Consider the following 18,666-nt stretch of genomic DNA (forward strand, 5'->3'; position numbering starts at 1 on the left):
ACGATGAAGCCGCGCGCGGACTGGTTCACGACGTCCGGTGCTCGGGAACTGCGGGACAGCAGCGCACTGGACTATCGGGAGTACGTGCATCGCTCCGAGGACTGCCAGTCGCCCCAGTTCGAGGAGGATCTGCGCCAGATCGAGCTGGATCTGCCACGCACGGGCGAGTCCATCCGCCTCTTCCTGCTGTCTCCAGAGGAGACGGAGGCGCTCCAAGACGAACAAGAGGATGAAGATCTGCCTCAACATGTGATGGAGCGCTTCCTGCCGGCGCTAAAGAATATTCTGGCAGCGTACGCTGTGGTATGGTAGTGCTAATAGGCTTATAGGGATAACATAGGAGAAGAGAGACTTAACACTGTATTATTGCAGAGAAATCCTCGTGTGGGGTACGTTCAAGGCCATGCAGATGTGCTGTGCTTCCTGCTGGGGAACGTAAACAACAAAAAGGACGAGGAGGAGGCCTTCTGGGTCTATGCCAGTGTCATCGAGAGGTGAGTTTTGCAAAAGTGGAAGGCGATTGCCTTGCTGATTTGAGTGTTTTGCTTGTGCCTTGTCTACCAGAGTATTTCCAGAAGACTTTTTCGCAAGGACACCGAAGCTTCATGGATTTCAAGTGGTACGCCCGGTTATTTTTTGGATGGTTTTGATGCTGTCGTTGAGTAACACCTTGGCGTGGTGTAGGACTGTAAGTTGTACCACGAGCTGGTTGTTAGAAAGCTGGTACCACACTACCCGATCCTTTCCAAGGTGAACACCCTGTCGAGCACTCCACTCTGTATCACAATCTAATACTTTGATGGATTATAATATTCAGGTTGACTTGCCACTCGTGACAACTTTGTTGTCTTGCAAATGGTTTGTTTCCATTTGGGTGGGCGAACTGCCACTACCTTTGCTTTATGAGGTGTGGGACACAATGCTTCGAGAGGATGACGGTACGATTTTACATTTACTTGTCGCGCTTCATTTCTTCTGCCTTGCAGTAGACAAGATCCAGCTTCACATGGTACGCTGCTCACTTTTCATTGACGCAGTGATGCAGTGGATGAAACTGATTCTTGGCTTCGCTTATATAGGAAATGGAGCAGTGGGACTCGAGCTACATTTACAAAATCATTTTAAGTCAGTGCCAAACTGCAACTGAGATTGACCCTCAGACGCTGCTCCAGCAAGCACGGACTCTTTATGGTCTAAAGGATGAGTCTGTCGAAGATATGCGAGCAGCACTTCGCCGTCTCCCCCAACTGCGCAAGGCGGAGTTTACGGTGCTTTCTAAACAAACCCATTTTAGTCATTTAGAGATGGAGAGGCTTCAGGACGAGTTCACATTTCTTCGCTATCAAAGGAAGATTTGTGGCCGATCCAAGCTGCGAGGTTTGCGCCAGGAAGAGCTGGAAAGCATTTTGTCGCGAGAATTCAGCACGGTAAGCCCAATGCGATCATACTATTCCAATTTTCCTGTTGTGCTACAGTGGGGTACTTACGATCTTACTTTATTGGGCTTTTGCAGTGGCCAATAGATGCTTACGGGCGAATATATCGCCTGCTTGGGCCCGACGGCTATGGAAATGTGTCATTTTCGAGCTTGATTCAGGTTGGTGTTTTTGGATGATAAAAACCAGGTGCCAACGGTAAATGCGCCAGAATACGTTGTTGTTGCTAACATTGTGATGTGAATTTCAGTTTCTATCAGCTGGGAGCCGTGGGGCACCGGAAGAAAAAGCGCGCCTATTATTCCAGATCCCAAACCTACAGGATCGCAAGTACCTGGACAAGCATGGCATCAACAAACTTGCAGGCTAGTCCTTATATTCTGAAGGCTGCTCAGTGCTCATACTTTGTCAAGTGAACTAACCGTGATTTCTATTGTCTGGATTAGATCTGCTGTGCTGTTTGCTTACGAATCGGATGATGGCGGATGCCGACGTGAATCGAATACACGAACCACGGCGACGTGGACATGGCGATTCGTCATCTGATGCTTTGAAGAGCCCGTTACTGCGCAGACATTTTCGATCCAAGTTGCTGTCGCTGGTGACGTCAGATGACCGGCTGCAGTATACACAATGGCTCGAGTTTGCCCTCTTGGACACTGAGATAGCGCAACTAATGGTATGGGAAACGATCAGGCTGCGGTCAGGCGGACTTCTGCGCATCAAGACGCGATCCATGAGCTTTTGGAATATGACCCCGATTCAACCTGCTCTAAACAGAGCCTCCTCAGACTCGATTCTGCAGCGACAACCACATCAACGCACCGTGATGTCCTCAAAAGGCAGTGGAAAAGATGAAGAGAGCCCCGAACAAATCTCATCTGTGCAGTCTGTCTGGAGTGGCGACGCTAATTGTTTCGGAATCGATTCTGCGCCATTTCTGAAGAAACCTGGTTCGGTTCCGGTGGAAGGTCTTGCAGGGAGGCGTCAAGTCTCTCTCCTGTCGAAAAAGATGAACAAGAAGTTCAAGGCGTGTTGGCCGCCAGCTGAGACGGAGGCGCTGTGTCGAAATCCGTTTGAAGGCCCCTCTGGGGCAGCAAGCACCGGCGCGCCGTACGTATTTTGGTGCCAGTGCACGATAAGCTGAATATGAATTACCAGCAGCGTCAACTTGCTCACTTACTGCAACGTCTGGATAGGAACAACGGATAGATTCACAGCTTTTATTTCTCGGCTAGTCACTTGCGATGGCGGTCAGCGATATGATGTAGTCAACGTAGGCGACCACGTTGTCATTGATGCTCTTGCCCTGGAGCAGACATTGCTGGTGAGACAGGGAAGCAACACGCATATAGGACGACCATCTTACCTGTACGGTCTTGAAAGAGTACTCGGTCTCTTCCCTGCCCCGCACCACGTTGAAAACAAACGAGTTGGCGCTGTAACCCCAGCTGGCGATGTCAGAGTACGGGAACATTGCCAGAACCTCGTCGCTGTCGGTGCCCAAAATGCCGATGCCCATGTCATTGATGGCGAGGTTGATGCGGGATGGCAGCACTGCGAGATGCCGCGAGTTCCGCACGTGAAAGAGTGTCAAGCCATAAAATGGCTGGCGTTTGCATAGACGCAAGTATGCTAGTCGAGCCTGCTGTGAAGACTGCACGCACCAACTATTCACGAAAGTATCATACCTGGCGAGTACTTGCTCAGCTACGGAGGCACGATTCGACGCACTAAGCAGAGCGTGGGGGATATACTCGTGAATGTTGTTCCTGATGACAAACAGACAAGTCTGAGTTTGTGAATTCGTTGACTAACTTTGTGAGCAGTGCAACGTACGTGATCTCATTCAGCGCTGGGGTGGAGCCATTACCAAGTTGGCAGTACAACTGGTAGCTCGCCAGCTCGACAGCAACGTCCAAACTGCAGATGTATCGACATTTGAGCACGTTGTGCACAGCTTGTAGATAGTAAAGGCTGACATCAGCTGCAGTTTCGTCATCCACGTGCACCCACAGGTACGCCTTGTACGTGAGATAATATCCTTCTATTGCTGCCGCTTTCGATAAGGAAGCCTCGGGCTCAGGTGCTGTCACATTTTTACCTTTCTTCTTCTTTTGGTTGAGATCGCTCACGTCGATATGCGTCCGCTCCCATTCAGCGTACAAGTCCATAACGCGCTCATGGTCCGGCACGAGGTGCTCCTCTTCATCGTCGTTCATTTCAAAGAGTGCGAAGGCCTTTTCGTGGCACACACCTAGCTTGCGGGCAACGAGGCCAGCCAAATCACGGCTTGTTGTCCAGGCACTGACTTGCATTACGAGAACAGAGCCATCAGCAAGCACTACAATGATGTCGTTGAGTGCATGTCGTTGCAGAGCTCTCAACTCGGCAGCGCTGGGGATTTCTTTGCGTTCACTGTGCGTGGCGCAACACCCCAAAGACGCTAATGCTTCCACCGCGTAGGCTGACACCTCTGCGCTAACCTCCGACTCGCCACTCGCTCCAATATGTACACTGATAAACCTCTCGAGACATTCTGCCAGCGGAGGAGATGGAGGAAACGTCACAAGACACGCATTGAGAAGCAGCCAACCGTTTATAACAGCATTCCTGGTCGCAGTCAACAGACACAGTCAGTGGAATGACCAACTCCAAGCAGGGACTAACGCAAAACCTACACGCTGGGGTTCCTGGTAAGCTGTTTGCAGAGCTGGCAGTAGATTTCGTCCTTGAGTGCTGGAGACCTCGGAACAACGTTGCGCAGTAGCTTGAAGCAGTGATCAACCTGGTTCTTACCACTTGCACGATTGCCCATGAACCCAGAGACATTGCGGAATGCCTGCACTGCCACCAATGTTTGATCCTTCGGCAGACGTGTGAGCGGCGTCGAGATAAGCTTCTTCTCCCATTCAAGGCGCTTCCCAAGATTGAACTCGACAGGTTTGTGAAAAATTGATGGTCTTGGTGTTGTGAGGTTGAAGTGAGTTCGTGCAAACTCAAGCAGCGGATGAACGTCAAATAGTGCCACTTGTCTGATTTCGGCTGGTTTTTCCTTGGACTTGCTGCCCTTTGCAGGGTTCTTGGGCCTCAACGGCTCGGATGAGAGATGCGGTAACTGGTCGAACGGCATCCGATGCAGGTCCGACGATTCGTCGTCATCTTTGTTTTCGGGGTCAGGAGTGCACTCTTCAACACCTCGCGTCTCGGAGTCTGTGCGTTCGTGTTCGTGATAGATCGCAGCACTGCCATCCCCGTCACTACAACTTTCATTGCCATTCTCATCCGCGTCCACGCGAATGCGGTTCAAGCTCAATCTAGGATGAACAGTCTTGGAGTCTACGAGCTCGGATTCGTAGCTAAACGCAGCACTGCCATCTCTTTCACCGCACCTCTCACTGCAAGTCGCATCGATGTCCACCGGAATGTGCTCCAAGCTCAATCCAGGATGAACGTCCGCTTGAGACTCGGTGCAGGTATCTTCGCGGTCGTCTTCCTCCCAGCTGTCCGGATCGTGCTCTAGCTCCGTGTCACCCGCCAGCTCCTCCAGACTGGGTCCCGCATGAATCGAGTCGAAGGTCAACGCCATTGCAATGCACCAGCCAAAGCCCGAGTCGGCCCGCTAAGACAAAGCACTGCCTTAATTTAGCAGAGACCTTGAAGTTGATTGTAGCCATTTCGAGCAGCAAAATGGCTACACTGTCTGCTTGGATACTCTCTGTCTCCAGCTCAGGTACAGGAACCTTCACAGCGCGTAGAGCACGCGGTAGGGCGTGTCCTGCACGTGGATCTTCAGCGGGAAGCGTACTTGACCCACCACCGCCGCACTTTCACTGAGAGTCTCAGAGGTGTCCCAGGCGGCCTGTCCGAGCTGTTTAACAGCATCCTTGCCACTGAAGATTTCGCGAGTGATTCACTGGAAGGTACAGCAGTGAGTTGTTTGGCCCTGGCAGGTGAACTCCGCTCAGGCGACGGACTAACTTTGCTGCCGCCTGCCCGCTATAACCGCGCCAAAGGTGGCTGCACCCGCGCACCGAAAATTTGCTTGCACCTGATTGGATAAATTGTGTGCATGTCGCATAAATGTGTGTACTCCACTGTCGCTTCGAGCTCATTGCTGCATCCGCCGAGCCTCGCGCAGATCGAAGAAGACGATGGCCACCAACAGCGACATCAGCAAGCAGCCAGTGGCTGAAGGAGAGTCGCTGCTGCCTGCGGACGTGCACGACATCGGCGAGGAAGGCTCGGACATGACGCGCGACATCTTCTTCGCCATCCTCAAGGACACTCAGGACGGCCCGCCGCGCCCCAAGTCGCTCCCGGACCAGAGCGAGATCCTGCACGAGGATATCGGTGCGTGCGCCGTGCAGAGGGGGGTTGATAAGCTGCTATCGAGGCTGATATTAGACTGTTTTATTGCTTCTAACAGGTAAAGCGTCGGACATTGCGCAGCCTGGAGGGTTCCGGCGCGACCACGTGATCACCAACCTGGGCGGCAATAGTCCGCACGTGCCCGTGTACGTGCAGGACTCGTTCCTAGAGTCGATCCAGCCCACACCAGGCTTCCTGCAGTCCGCGTACGGAGACTTCATTGTGGCCAGTCTGGGGCTAGCCGACGAGGACGACGATTCAGACGTACGTGGCGTCACAGATGGCGCAGCAGATGGCTTGCAGTCCAGCGCAATGATAATTGACTGACTGGATATGTGGGGTGCAAACTGTAGGAAACTGCGACGCCGTTGCTGAGTCGAGCGTGGAAGCGGAGACCGGAGAAACATCAGCCGGGTGCAACCGTTGGGAAGACTGTCTTCACGATCCTCAAGTCGTTTATTGGCAGTGGCATTCTGTTTCTGCCCAAGGGGTTCCAGAACGGAGGCATGCGCTTCTCGCTGACGGCGCTGTGCTGCTCGTCGATATTGTCCACCTTCTGCATGCTGCGGCTGACGGAATGCTCCAACGTGTTGCTGCGTGAACGTGGTCGCACCAATGTGTCGTACGGACTCGTGGGAGAAAAGGCGTTCGGCAAAGTGGGCCGCGTAGCTGTGAACATCTCGCTCGTGCTCTCGCAGATTGGCTTTTGCTGTTCGTACTTGATCTTCGTGGAGAAGAACATTGGCGAGGTCATTCTGGCCGCCTTCAACATCCAGAGCACCACTGCGTCTTCATCGCTGACGCTGATCATGCTCCAGATCCTGCTGTATACACCGTTGTCGTGGGTGCGCCGCATCGAATACTTCGCGCTCACGAACCTGTTTGCCGACTTGCTCATTCTGTTTGGCATCGTCTACATTATCTCGTACACGGTGCAAACACTCGACAATGCGCCGGTGGGAAGTGCTACATGGGTAAACTTCAACTCGACCAGTTGGGCCATGATGTTGGGTACCGCCGTCTACTGCTTCGAAGGCATTGGACTGGTGCTGCCTATCTACGACGCTATGGACGATGACATCAAACACAAATTCCCGCGCATCTTGGCCTACACCATGCTGTTCCTTGTGACGCTCTTTTCGGTGTTCGCTGGGCTTGTGTACGCTGCGTTTGGCCAGGATACTCAGTCTGTCGTCACGCTGAACCTGCCTAGCGCCCAAATCAGTCCTGCTACCATGTCGGTGCAGATTACATACTCGCTTGCGCTTGTGTTCACATACCCGCTCATGCTGTACCCGGTGGTGAAGATTCTGGAAGGCTACCTGTTCCCTCACCACCACCAGAAGGGCTACTGGCGCTGGGAAAAGAACGGTTTCCGGTTTGGGCTCGTGTGCCTCACTGCTGCTATCGCGTACTACGGCAAGGAGGAACTAGACAACTTTGTGGCTCTCATCGGAGGCTTTTGCTCAGTTCCGCTAGCGTTCATCTACCCGTGCCTCTTCCACTCCCAGCTGGTGAACGAAGGACGCATCTTGAACAACATCGTCATTGGCGTGGGGATGTTCACGATGTTCTTTGCGACGTACCAGGCCGTGTCAACGTGGAACTAGTGCGAGCAGCAATCTTGTGGGAGCTTCTCTACTTAGATTAAAGCTCGCAAGTGCTGCTGTTTTGTCGTGAGGAGTATTACACTGCAAGTCACCAAATCTACGAACGGCTTCGCCGTCTCTTGTCACTCTTCTTCTTGTGTTTCACGTGCTTCTTGTGCTTCTTGTGTTTCTTCTCTTTACGATCCGTTGCTGCGGGTGGCTTAACATCCTCGTCATCAGATTCCTCAGCAGTAAAATCGGGTGCGTTCTCCACGGACACAGTGCCTTCCGCGTGCAGGTTCTCCCAGAGCTCGCGCGTCTTCTCAGCCTTCTTCCGTGCCCAGAAGCTGCGTTCATCTTCGTCCTCCTTCTTTTTGCTAGCATCCGTCTCGGCGTTAGGACCGCGATCACGGCTGCGACTGCGTCTAGATGAGCTCCGCCTGCTACCACTTCGATCTCGTCCACGACGTCGACTCCGACTTCGACTGCGACTTCGACTGCGACTTCGACTGCGACTTCGACTCCGACTTCGACTGCGACTTCGACTGCGACTTCTGCTTGGACTGCGTCGTCGCTTCCTCCTATCGCGGCTGTGTCTTCTGGTGGAACTTGGGACATCGTCGAGCTGCTGCTTCATCCGCCGCAGGGTCCAGCACTTGTCCTCTTCCTGCCGTCGGTTGTGCGAGTTGACACTGAATCAGGTAGTCGTCAGTGCATCTATTAACACCTAATGACAGCCACCGTAGAGCGCACAAACCCTCTGATGGTGCTGGCCAGGAACGTTTTGTTCACATCCGAGCGCTTGTCGGCTGGCGGCTTCTCCTGTAGCAATACAATCACTTCAATACACAGCAACAGCTCACACAACCTCCACACTACCAACCAGATACGCCAAGACGCCCCTAGGGCCCTGGAGACGCGGCCGTAGCGCCGCAATCTGCTTGGCTAGCTCGGCCGCAGCGATGTCGTCGTCCGCCATATTAACTGGTTCTAAAATAAACGGTTATGTTAGAACGAACAAATATCCAATACAGCAGTCTCCATTGAACCCGATGAAGCGCTCAGTGTCTCCATCCTCGAGTCCGGACAAGAAGCAACGCGTCATGCAGAACGATCTCCAGCCCACTGTGAACCTCACTGCAGCGGAAGAGAAGCTCTTCTCCTTCCTACTGGACGTGGCGGCTCAGCCCGCAGCCGACGGTGCCGTGCTGCGCGTGGCCGGCGGTTGGGTGCGCGACAAGCTGCTGGGCCGGGACAGCGACGACGTGGACATCGTGCTGGACCGCATGACCGGCTGCGCCTTCGCGGACCTCGTGAACGCGTTCGAGACGGAGCAGGGACGCAAGACACACGCGGTGGGCGTCATCAAGGCTAACCCGGAGCAGAGCAAGCACCTGGAGACGGCCACCATGCAGATCGGAGACGACATGGGCTGGGTGGACTTTGTCAACCTCCGGGCAGAGACCTACGCGTCCGAGGACAACCGCATCCCAACGGTGGAGATCGGCACCCCACAGCAGGACGCCGAGCGTCGAGACTTCACCATCAACAGCTTATTCTTCAACTTGGCCACCAAGCAAGTGGAGGACTACACTGATCGGGGCATTGAAGACTTGAGGAGCGGACGGTTGCGCACACCACTGGAGCCTCGAGTGACGTTCCTGGACGACCCGTTGCGGGTGCTGCGCGCCGTGCGCTTTGCATCCAGGTTTAACTGCACGCTGGAGCACGATCTGCGCGCTGCCGCGCAGTTAGAGGAAGTTCGCGTGGCGCTCGTGCGCAAGGTGAGTCGGGAACGAGTGGGCAAGGAGCTTGCCGGCATGTTCACGGGCAGCGCCGCGCACCCTGAACGTGCGCTGCGACTGCTGCACGAGCTTCACCTGTGCGAGAGTGTTTTCCTACCCTCAGAGCTGCTGGAAAAGTCGCCGGTTTGTCGTCCGGACGGTGAAGCGGAGGCCATTGATGAAAATGTGTGGGATCGATGCTACGCCTACGTGTCGGAAATGTACCAGCGCTTGGCTTCGGCATCGGAAGGGGTTCTGGACGTCGATAGTTTGTCGCCCGAGAAGAAGCACGAGCTTCAAGTTCGTATCTTGGCGTCTTTCTTGCTCCCGTTCCGTGGACTCTGCGTGCGCGATAAGCGCCGCCGATCAATTGCTGCGTTCGTTATCCAGGATTCGCTCAAGTTGCCCAACCGTGACGCTAAGGATGTGGATAATGTGCTAGCCCACGTGGGAGAGCTTCAGGCTGTGATCGCGGAGGACACTTTTGATCGTGTGAAGGTTGGTCTGTGTATCCGCAAAATCGGTTCTCAGTGGGAACTTTGCCGCGACGTCGCGCTGGTACAAGAGCTGGTGGACTGCGGAGTGGTTGATGAAGCCGCTGATGCCCGTGCCACCGTATCAAATCGTTACGACACCTTCAACGCACAGGTCCACGATGCTGGTCTTGACGGCGTCTGGAAACTCAAGCCACTACTTAACGTGAGTTCTTCTGAGAGTCATTTTCACGTTCGAACCTGCATCTAACCTGCTTAATTGTTCTTTGCGCCTTCGCAGGGTAACGATCTCGTGAAGCAGCTCGGCGTGAAGCCTGGACCGCACATGAAGGAGCTGCTCGACCGCATTCTTGCGTGGCAACTCTCGAACCCGGACAAGACGCGCGACGAGTGCATGGTTCACTTCAAGGCTGCCGTCGCAGCGGAGTCCAAGTAGAGCACCACGATAGATTTGCAAGCCATTGATGAAGACGTACAGGCACGTAGGTAGTCGGATTAGTAGATACACAGATGCAGGGCCGACACACCGCCCCTATTTCCTATCTAGATGACGACGCTGAAGTCGTTGCGCTTACCGCCGTGAACCAGCAACTTGTGCGGGAACGAAGCCTTGTCGTCCGGCGCCTCCGTCCGCTCCAAGCAGAAGAACGCGACCTTGGGCGAGTCCTTTGTCTCGCGCACCCGGAAGCCCACCGCCTCCAGGATCTTGGTGAAGCGCGCGTACGTCATGAACTGCGAGTGGCGCAGACACAGCAGCGGCAGCATCAAGAAGAGCAGTCCGCCCTCCTTTAAGTGCTCCCGGTACAGCCGCAGCATCTCGCCGCGCTTGTCGGCTCCAGGGACGCAGTTGAGCACCATGCTGGACACGAGGACGTGGAACTCGCCTGTCGGCTTGAGGCTGAAGAAGTCGCGCTGTTCGATGCGTTCGTGTCTTGAGTTGAGATCGATGGCTCGCACGTCCAACCACGGACATGACAGCAGTTGTGTGTTGATGGCGCCCACCTCCAGGACGCGCAACGGCGGCTGTTTGGCCTTGGGGCGTCTCTCGAAGCGCGTGAGCAGCTGGAAGACCCACTTGGACGTCCTGTGAAAGCTCGTGTTCAGGATGCTGGCGTCCTGGTAGGCCTGGCGACCACCCAGCCGTTCTAGTTGCTTGTTAATCTCGGAGAGGCGCTCGTTTTGCTGCTGATGCTGCTCCGGAGCCGCGGGTTTCTGCTGCTTGAGGCGGTCCAACTCGTGCGTCAGGCGGTGGAAGTTCGTTGTCACCTGGCGAGCCTTGCGACGCGACTTCATGCGCGGCGGAGCGATGTGCAACGCCTTGCGCACCTTCTTAGACTTCTTCATTTGCTTCGCTGCCGTCCTGGTGCTGCTGGACGCGCCCGCAGACGCCGCGGCACCGCCGCCATTCGCCGCCGTGACACCCATTGTCGGAAATGGCTACAATATTAAAACTATCTAAATAGATTAAATAAACCTGTTGAATGTCATGCCGCACAAGCAGCACACCCTGTGTTGAATTCCTCCGTCTCGTCCAGCACATACTCTTCCTCTCCACCCTCTTCTCCATTCAGTCTCCGCCCCTCAACCCCATACATGTAGGCCTCGTACCAAGTCGTCGACTGAGCGGCCAGTATTGAAATGGCTATAATGTAAGTATCCGAAATGGCTACAAAGTATGAATTCGAAATGGCTACAGTTGACGCATTTCACCCAATGTCCGAATTAGACTCCGATAGCGGTATTATACCTTCAATCCGAACCAGTGATGGCTAATGGGGAAGAAAGCGACGGCGGACCTTGCGTGCGACTAGAGCAGCGCAGTGTGTGTGTGCGTGCACCCCCTTTCATGCTCTCCTAGTGCCAGGGGAGCGATCCAGAGATGCAGGCGAGTGCAACGCGGCTCTCACAGCGCTCCCAAGCCTCGGCTCGGCCGTGCCAAAGGGACGCGTCATGAGCCAGCCAGCTCAGACGGCGGAAATGGCGGAAATGGCCAAGATGGAGCAGTTGTTCGGTGACATGGAGGAGATGTGTGTGTCCGAGGCGGCCCGCGCGTCTGTCAGCGTCTCGGCAGACGACGATGACGAGGAAGAAGAGGACTCGGTCGGCCTGGACGATGACGATGACAACGACGACAACGACGACGACGGCAAGCGACGACGACGACAAGCGACGTCGAGGGCAGTGGCGGGGAGGATACGAGCTGGATCGAGGGGTTCTGCTCCCTGAGCAAGAACAGTTACCTGTTAATCTCTCTCGAGTTTATTAAAGTCTTCGGAGCTAGGTGGACGAGGACTACACCTAGGACGACTTCAACCTCATGGGTCTGAGCAGCACCGTCCCGTTTTACGACTACGCGCTGGACATCGTCCTGGACATTGAGACGCCCAACGACAGCAGCCTCACGCAGATCCAGCAGGAGATGATCGAGCCCACGGCCGAGATGCTGTACGGACTCATTCACGCGCAATACCTCCTCACCACCAAGGGCATGGCCGCCATACTGGACAAGTACCAGACCGTCGACTTCGGGTGCTGCCATCACGGGTACCAGCGGCGCTTGGTGCACCGCAGGCTGCAGTTCGAGGCGCGCGACGTGAACGCGGCCAAGTTCAACTTCTGCATGGGCAAGACGGCCACGATGCTGGCGCTCATATTTGCAGAGGCCAGAGACTACGCGGCCGACACCAACTGGCTCATGCATCGTCACATCTGCTGGCGCAGTGGAAGGTCGAGGTGGACAAGTTCGTCAAGGGCGGAGAGCTCGCCGTGATGCTGGGCCGAACTCGTCCGGGTGCTCCATGCGCAGCATCACTATCCCATCTTGTAGGTTGAAGATATCATTTTCCACAGGTCTGGTTTGAATTCCGTGCGCGCGCACTTTCTCCGTTTTCCCGCCCAAGAAAGGCTCCGGTTTGACGAATACGCGGCATTTACCAACTGGACCATCGGAAGCATCTTCGACTGGACCATGCCGAGCGATACGTACTACTACAAGGCGCTGGAGCAGCAGGTGGTCGCGCTTTCGCGCCGCAACGAGCTGCTGGTAGCGGAGCTGCGCACGAGCAAGCAGCAGGTGATCGAGCTCCAGTGCACGCTGGACGAGCATCTCGCACAGGCCAAGACCATGGCCATGCAGCACCAAGAGGAGAGCAGAGCGCTCCACAAGGAGATGAAGGCGCTGCTGAACAAGGTGGCGACGGTGGTGGCCACCAGTAACAGCTTCGAGCAGACGCCGCAGAAGCAGGATGTGGCTAAGCAACTAGATCACTACAAGGAGAAGCTGCCGGAGCAGAGCCAGAGTAATAAGAGCTGCGGCTTCGGCACTCCCAAGACGGCGAACTCCTGGAGCGCGAAAGAGACGGCGGCCACGCCCGCGAAGGTGATGAAGGACGTGAGAAAGACCGAGGAGGTGCCGGCGCAGACGCAACAGCGCCGAACCCGGAAGAGAGAGTTGACGTCCCCCGAGGAGATGACGAGTGCGGCGGCATTTGTGACGTGTGATTGGATGCACAAGAACAAGAGGTATCGGTCGTCGCGTATGGCAGAACCTGTGGCGTCAACTTGGATTTGCAAGACGGCATCGCCCTCGTCGTCATCTCCGGAGGTGTCTCCGCGATCGCCCAGGTCGGCCCCGATGGACAGTAGTGACAGCGACCACTTCGCTGTTAGTCCCAGAACAGATGCAGGCCGCATTCGAGGAATCAACTCCGCTGGACGACTCGAGCTGAGTGGTCCTCGACGAAAGCTGGACTTGGACTCGTGCGTGGCGGATGCTTCGTAGAAGATCGCGATTGTCGACAAGTTGCTGGAATGGTTAGCGCGGTGAATTGGTACGGTAAGTGGCACTCATCTCTGCCTCCTATCGTGACCATTCTGCGCGACGCGGGACTCATTTCTCCCGGTGTTCCAAGCAAGTTGACGTCAAGCGGCACGTTGAATCAGTACCAGTCCAGTTTGGCGAGCAGAGACTCATTTCTCTCTGTCGTGGCTGCTTTCTCGTGGAAGGCTTTCTGGACGTGAAGCGCTGGGGCTTAGTAGACCTTGCGTGAGGTGCGCCAGCAGGCTCAGTCGATCGGGGCTCATTACCCTCGTTCAAGCTGTAGACGCTGGCGTGCTTCGCGCGAGGTGCGGGTGTGGTGTGCTTTTGCAGTGGTCGACAGGGACTCATTGCTCTCTGTTGGCCACTGGGATCGCCCACTCACTTGCTCTTCTACTTTGCTTCGGTGCTTGCGTCCGAGGCTTTCTTCGTGTGAGGTGCCTGGCTTTCGTTCGCCGAGTGGACTTCTTCTACCGTGACATGCTCCTGCTTGATGACGACAATCTGATGACCAAGCGACCACATTTGCTAGCTACGAACAGCCTCAAGGCAAGTTGTTTGCACTTTACACGAGTATGCATCGATATCGTAACGTAATATATTTTATTGAAACCAGCAATGGGATAAAGCGTCCTCTCTCTACCTTGTCTGTCCCGGGGTAATGCACCCTGAAAGCTGGAGTATGTAGCAGCAAACACCACGTAAAGTAATGCCAGACTGGCACGTCCATTCCTTTTACGATACCAGTGTTGTGAACAGCATATGTAGGCGTCAGTCTATCGTTCCTACAGCAGCCAACGTTATACTTCCACTCGACACCCGATCCTTGTTCGTCCTCTCCATCGCCGTGAACCTAAAAAACTCCATGAGTTTACTCTTGCCGAACTTGGACTCGTCCTCGTGATTCTCAGGCCATTGCCACGTTGGCTGAAGCAATACCTTCGCCACTACAGCTTCGCACACAGGCAGCAGATGTCGATGTTGGAGTAGTTGGTCACGAGTGGCTCTGCGCGCACAGCGCTTCAAATTGCTGCTACTTGCGCGTGCACTCGCGCAGATACCGACGAGGTGGTGGATTCGCGTTTCGTCGAGACGAACGACCGCGTCGTCCAGGTGCATCCAGTAGCGCGACAGCTCGGTGGACCCCGACGGCCCCACGAGCTGCAAACAAAACCTAAAACAACAGGCGCGAGAACAACTCCCTAGCAACGTGAAGCACGCCTCATGATGGCGGGCCACTTACCTTTGATCGACATGGCAGCGATTCCGATTTGGTCTATCCGAGAGCACAGTGTTGTGCTGAGGTCGTTGCTGTAACAAGTGAGTCGTTCTTGCAATCTGAAGCTCCGCGTAGGCGTCGCCCAATGACCCGGCACTCGCTTTTCCCGAGCAGCCCCAATGTTCAGTCGCTTCAGTGCACTTACGTCCGTGACGACATCGTACTCCACAAGCGACGCCGCGTTCGAGATGTTCAGTGACTAGGAGGTGCAGTATGTCCGCTAGTCGCATCTTTGTTTCAGCAACCCGTTGAAAGCTAAGCGTGTGCTGATTGTCTCGCACACGAAGCAGCGTCTTGCACTACAATGGCCCGGAATTGACTGTCTACCGCCACCCCAAGTTGCAGGCTTTTACCACAGTCGAGTTCTACGATGTGCGGGATGACGTAGTGATAGTGACAACCCAAACTCGCCGCACCATCGTCCACCCTTGGCATTGTCGAGGTAAGGGCCACCAGCCCCGCCACATTGGTACGGAATGCATAGCGCCATTACGGCCCTCTCCGACTGTGGTTGTTCCCACACGACTTCACTGCACCTTTCGTCGCGCTCTCCACTCATCCGATTTACGAGCCCCTGTTTCCTGTGGTCAGGACGGCGACAGCGCTGTACCCGAAGAGGTCACATAGCTGTAGCTCGGCAGCTCTCGAGCTGCTGCATCTGCAGGAACGAGCACAATCGCGTGGTCCAGAACGCACAACACAAAAGACCTCGAGTCTGTTACGGACGCTTTCAAGATGAAGAAATTGAAAAAAAAACAAGCGTGAAAAGCGAAACTACAGTCGACAGCGCGTCTGCTCTCGTGAGCTCAAGCGTAGCGGCGCGTCCATTCGGCAGCTGCACAGCATCAAACCCCACAACCAGTTAGCTGCCACGTTAGCATCTACCCGCAGCCCTCCAATCCACGCACCCATTTGCACGGCACCAGCTTCGTCCGTCTTCCAGTGGTCTGCCACATCGTTGGCGAGCGGGTCGTCCGGGTTGGGCGCCGAAAGCAGCGCCTGGATACTCAGCAGCACAGTGCGGATCTGCAGGGCCGGCGACCACTTGTCCTTGAGGATGTCAAGGCAGATGCGTCCCAGTTTGTCGATGTTGGGGTGATAGATGCGCGTCAGGAAACGCACTTTAGGCGGCGCCATGGGGTAGTCCGACGGCAGGAACAGCTCCAGCTTGAAGATGCCATCTGCAAGCACCCCCAACAGCTGATTAGTAACCCTCTATAGCCTTATAGCAGCTAAAGAGCCACGTACTCTCGTACGGGGACGACTGCGGACCGGCGATCACGACCTGGAAGTAGCGCAGGTTGTCTTCGTACGGCGTAGCACTGATGCCCGCAACTGCAGACACAAGCGTCAGTATACTGTTTTCCCTGTATATAGGTTCATACAGCACGCACCAGGCTCCGCTAGCAGCCGTTGGGTTTCCTACACAGAACTCGTCAGTCTACTGGTCTTATAGTGCAGGATCTACGTCGTCTACAGTAGCGCAGATAGGAGAGGAGACGGGTAGCAATGTAGCGGTCGCGTACCTTGACGATGCGGCGCGGGAGGGCACTGGCCATAGTTTCTTGGAGCTCTTCCGCTGGGATTTTCCTACAGTGGAGGGAGAATCCCATGCAAAGCGTCGAGCCTATGTATTTTCATATCAAAAGCTATTGAGAAGGTTTTCAGGAGTGTTTGTCGCTAGAAGTTGCAGTTGCCTTTTTATTATCTATATGTGGCCATTTATATTTAGTAGAAGGCGGTGGCAGCCCGCACTACGGGGCAAGAACGGAAACGGCTCCGTCGGCGTGAGAGCGGGAGCGTCAAGGGGAGCGAGCGACGGGAGCCGACGGATGCGCAGACATGGCGGACTTTGACGACATCGACGACTTCAGCGACCACGCGGTGCAGGGGAAGCCCATCAAAGCCTTCAAGAACGGCCACTTCGACAACCCCAAAGGTACCAAGTCGTCTCTAACCAGACTAAAACGACTAGAAATCTCACTAGTTGACTATTTTGTGCGTAGTGCTGTTTGTGCAGCATCACTGGACATGGGACGAGTTCCTGTGTGCAGCCTCGCAGCGGCTGGAGATGGTTCCGATGGCCTCCAGAGTCTTCAACGCCGACGGCGCGGAGATCGACGACATCATGTGCATCGAGGAGAACGACATGCTCTTCTTCTCGACGGGGAGGTCCTTCAAGGCTCCCAATTCGGGCGGAGAAGACGCGCAGAGCACGGACGAGAAGGTGGCGAACGTCGTGGGAGGCTATAAAGTGACGACGCTGCTGGGCAGAGGAGGCTTCGGAGAAGTGCGCCTTGGCGTGCATCAGCTCACGAACGATAAAGTGGCCCTCAAGTTTATTCTGGTGAGGAAAGGAGTGAGTTGGAGGATTTTGGTTGTAGAGATTGACATTCTGATTCTGTAGAAAAGCGAGATGGGGTCGTTGGGAGACGTAGAGCGCACGACGACAGAGATCCAGTGTCTGACGGTAGGTTGGTTGGTTTAAAGACGAGCGTTGTTGCGGTTGCTCATGGTTTTGTGGTGATTGTAGGCACTGAACCACCCGAGCATCATCAAGTTGCTGCGCGTGATCAATGAGCCGAATCATATTGTGCTCGTGTTTGAGCTGCTAGAAGGGTTCGTGCTTTGGCTGGTTGTTTTTATGCTTAAATTGATGAGGACTAATTGATTGTGGCGTACACAGCGGTGACCTCTTCCACTACATCAAGCAGTTCCCAGGAGGCCTATCGGAGGAGGACGGCGTGGGGTTATTTTCTCAGATCATTGGGGGTGTCGGCTACGCTCACAACCAACATATTTGTCATCGCGACCTGAAACTGGAAAACATCTTGCTCACAAAGTAAGCCACCATATCTCCTCGCGACCGTAGTGTTATGATACTAACATTCTTCAACTTGCAGTAAAAACGACATTTCCACAGCCAAGATCGCAGATTTCGGTCTGAGCGACTTTTACAAGCCAGGTGCCATGATGAAAACGAGCTGTGGGTCCATTTCGTACTTGGCGCCGGAAGTTTTTCGTGGTACATCCAACGCAGGTCCGCCTCTCGATGTATGGAGTCTAGGTATAATTCTGTTTGCAATCGTGTGCGGCCGATTGCCCTTCGAAGGCCCCGATCTCCTAGGGACTAACCGACCACGCGAGAATGTCATCCGAAATCGCATCATGAGGTGCCAGTTCAAACTAGATGAAGATTTGAGCCCGGCACTCACAGATCTTGTGATTCGGATGCTCAAGCCTGACCCAAACGAGCGAGCAACCATCCCCGAGATTTTCAGCCACCCGTGGGTGCGTGGCACCGCCGGTACGTCTGGCTGTCTGGACACTGCATTTGCGAGTGCATCGTTGCACGACAGTATAAACGACGACGATGACGACGATGGAAGCTTCGCCATCACTTATACACCAGCAGCTCCCGCTTTAACTTTGGCCAAGACAAACGATGACGACAAGTTGCCGTCAATTGTTCAGCGATTGTCTCGGACCGATATTACGGGAGGCAATATAAGTGCTCCAAGTGCGTTGACAACCCCCTCGAACGGTGCCAATGCGCAAGTAAACTCAAGTGGTGGCCCCTCCGTATCTGCTGTGGCTCCAAATGGAGGGCGGACACGCGGTGGACGAATCATGGATAACCCACTTCAACCGAAGGGAGCATTAAGAGCAGACAAATCTCCGCGGTCTTCAGGGTCTGGGAGCACTGGCATGATGAACACGCCAATGCCTATAGCGCTAAGTCCAAACCACCCTGTCACCTTCAAGCGGTACGCCTCATCCACTGGAAATACTCGCGCTCGACCACGCCAGCCTGTGTCATCTCCCACAGCAAGCTCCAATGCCGCCCATGCAAATAGCAACGGAAGTGAGAAGGCCCACGCTGAACGTGCTCCGGT

General features: G+C 54.8%; 10 protein-coding genes across 10 annotated transcripts; 6 read left to right on the top strand and 4 right to left on the bottom strand.

Moving 5' to 3' along the window:
- Window positions 1-3: 3 nt before the first annotated feature.
- On the top strand, window positions 4-2,583 carry KRP23_11358 (Small G protein signaling modulator 3; the record flags this gene model as incomplete). The annotated part of the gene is made up of 9 exons (XM_067881901.1): window positions 4-303; window positions 373-494; window positions 565-619; window positions 685-750; window positions 818-1,009; window positions 1,080-1,427; window positions 1,514-1,597; window positions 1,687-1,801; window positions 1,883-2,583. The coding sequence occupies 9 exons, from the start codon at window positions 4-6 to the stop codon at window positions 2,581-2,583; spliced, it is 1,983 nt and encodes a 660-aa protein (XP_067740193.1).
- An 87-nt stretch (window positions 2,584-2,670) lies between these two features.
- Window positions 2,671-5,025, bottom strand: KRP23_11359 (Unconventional myosin heavy chain 6; the record flags this gene model as incomplete). Its single annotated transcript, XM_067881902.1, has 4 exons — window positions 2,671-2,745; window positions 2,806-3,208; window positions 3,276-4,049; window positions 4,118-5,025. 4 exons carry the CDS (start codon window positions 5,023-5,025, stop codon window positions 2,671-2,673), a joined length of 2,160 nt encoding a protein of 719 aa, XP_067740194.1.
- A 565-nt stretch (window positions 5,026-5,590) lies between these two features.
- Window positions 5,591-7,417, top strand: KRP23_11360 (Vacuolar amino acid transporter 3; the record flags this gene model as incomplete). The annotated part of the gene is made up of 3 exons (XM_067881903.1): window positions 5,591-5,789; window positions 5,866-6,071; window positions 6,161-7,417. 3 exons carry the CDS (start codon window positions 5,591-5,593, stop codon window positions 7,415-7,417), a joined length of 1,662 nt encoding a protein of 553 aa, XP_067740195.1.
- A 97-nt stretch (window positions 7,418-7,514) lies between these two features.
- KRP23_11361 (uncharacterized protein) lies at window positions 7,515-8,375 on the bottom strand (the record flags this gene model as incomplete). Its single annotated transcript, XM_067881904.1, has 4 exons — window positions 7,515-7,766; window positions 8,013-8,088; window positions 8,154-8,218; window positions 8,280-8,375. The coding sequence occupies 4 exons, from the start codon at window positions 8,373-8,375 to the stop codon at window positions 7,515-7,517; spliced, it is 489 nt and encodes a 162-aa protein (XP_067740196.1).
- A 73-nt stretch (window positions 8,376-8,448) lies between these two features.
- Window positions 8,449-10,110, top strand: KRP23_11362 (CCA tRNA nucleotidyltransferase, mitochondrial; the record flags this gene model as incomplete). The annotated part of the gene is made up of 2 exons (XM_067881905.1): window positions 8,449-9,879; window positions 9,955-10,110. 2 exons carry the CDS (start codon window positions 8,449-8,451, stop codon window positions 10,108-10,110), a joined length of 1,587 nt encoding a protein of 528 aa, XP_067740197.1.
- A 107-nt stretch (window positions 10,111-10,217) lies between these two features.
- KRP23_11363 (25S rRNA adenine-N(1) methyltransferase) lies at window positions 10,218-11,099 on the bottom strand (the record flags this gene model as incomplete). Its single annotated transcript, XM_067881906.1, has 1 exon — window positions 10,218-11,099. One exon carries the CDS (start codon window positions 11,097-11,099, stop codon window positions 10,218-10,220), a length of 882 nt encoding a protein of 293 aa, XP_067740198.1.
- An 892-nt stretch (window positions 11,100-11,991) lies between these two features.
- Window positions 11,992-12,444, top strand: KRP23_11364 (putative casein kinase II subunit beta-4; the record flags this gene model as incomplete). The annotated part of the gene is made up of 1 exon (XM_067881907.1): window positions 11,992-12,444. One exon carries the CDS (start codon window positions 11,992-11,994, stop codon window positions 12,442-12,444), a length of 453 nt encoding a protein of 150 aa, XP_067740199.1.
- Window positions 12,445-12,642: 198 nt separating this feature from the next.
- Window positions 12,643-14,118, top strand: KRP23_11365 (uncharacterized protein; the record flags this gene model as incomplete). The annotated part of the gene is made up of 2 exons (XM_067881908.1): window positions 12,643-13,150; window positions 14,108-14,118. 2 exons carry the CDS (start codon window positions 12,643-12,645, stop codon window positions 14,116-14,118), a joined length of 519 nt encoding a protein of 172 aa, XP_067740200.1.
- A 1,458-nt stretch (window positions 14,119-15,576) lies between these two features.
- Window positions 15,577-16,329, bottom strand: KRP23_11366 (Ubiquitin-conjugating enzyme E2 35; the record flags this gene model as incomplete). Its single annotated transcript, XM_067881909.1, has 5 exons — window positions 15,577-15,605; window positions 15,679-15,951; window positions 16,019-16,105; window positions 16,165-16,192; window positions 16,297-16,329. 5 exons carry the CDS (start codon window positions 16,327-16,329, stop codon window positions 15,577-15,579), a joined length of 450 nt encoding a protein of 149 aa, XP_067740201.1.
- Window positions 16,330-16,612: 283 nt separating this feature from the next.
- KRP23_11367 (Serine/threonine-protein kinase SIK1) lies at window positions 16,613-18,197 on the top strand (the record flags this gene model as incomplete). Its single annotated transcript, XM_067881910.1, has 7 exons — window positions 16,613-16,709; window positions 16,777-17,117; window positions 17,178-17,240; window positions 17,304-17,389; window positions 17,457-17,612; window positions 17,674-18,077; window positions 18,160-18,197. 7 exons carry the CDS (start codon window positions 16,613-16,615, stop codon window positions 18,195-18,197), a joined length of 1,185 nt encoding a protein of 394 aa, XP_067740202.1.
- Between the last annotated feature and the right edge of the window lie 469 nt (window positions 18,198-18,666).

The sequence above is a fragment of the Phytophthora ramorum genome, assembly GCF_020800215.1.
Source record: "Phytophthora ramorum isolate Pr-102 chromosome Unknown Phyram_PR-102_s0012, whole genome shotgun sequence".
Lineage (NCBI taxonomy): Eukaryota > Oomycota > Peronosporomycetes > Peronosporales > Peronosporaceae > Phytophthora > Phytophthora ramorum.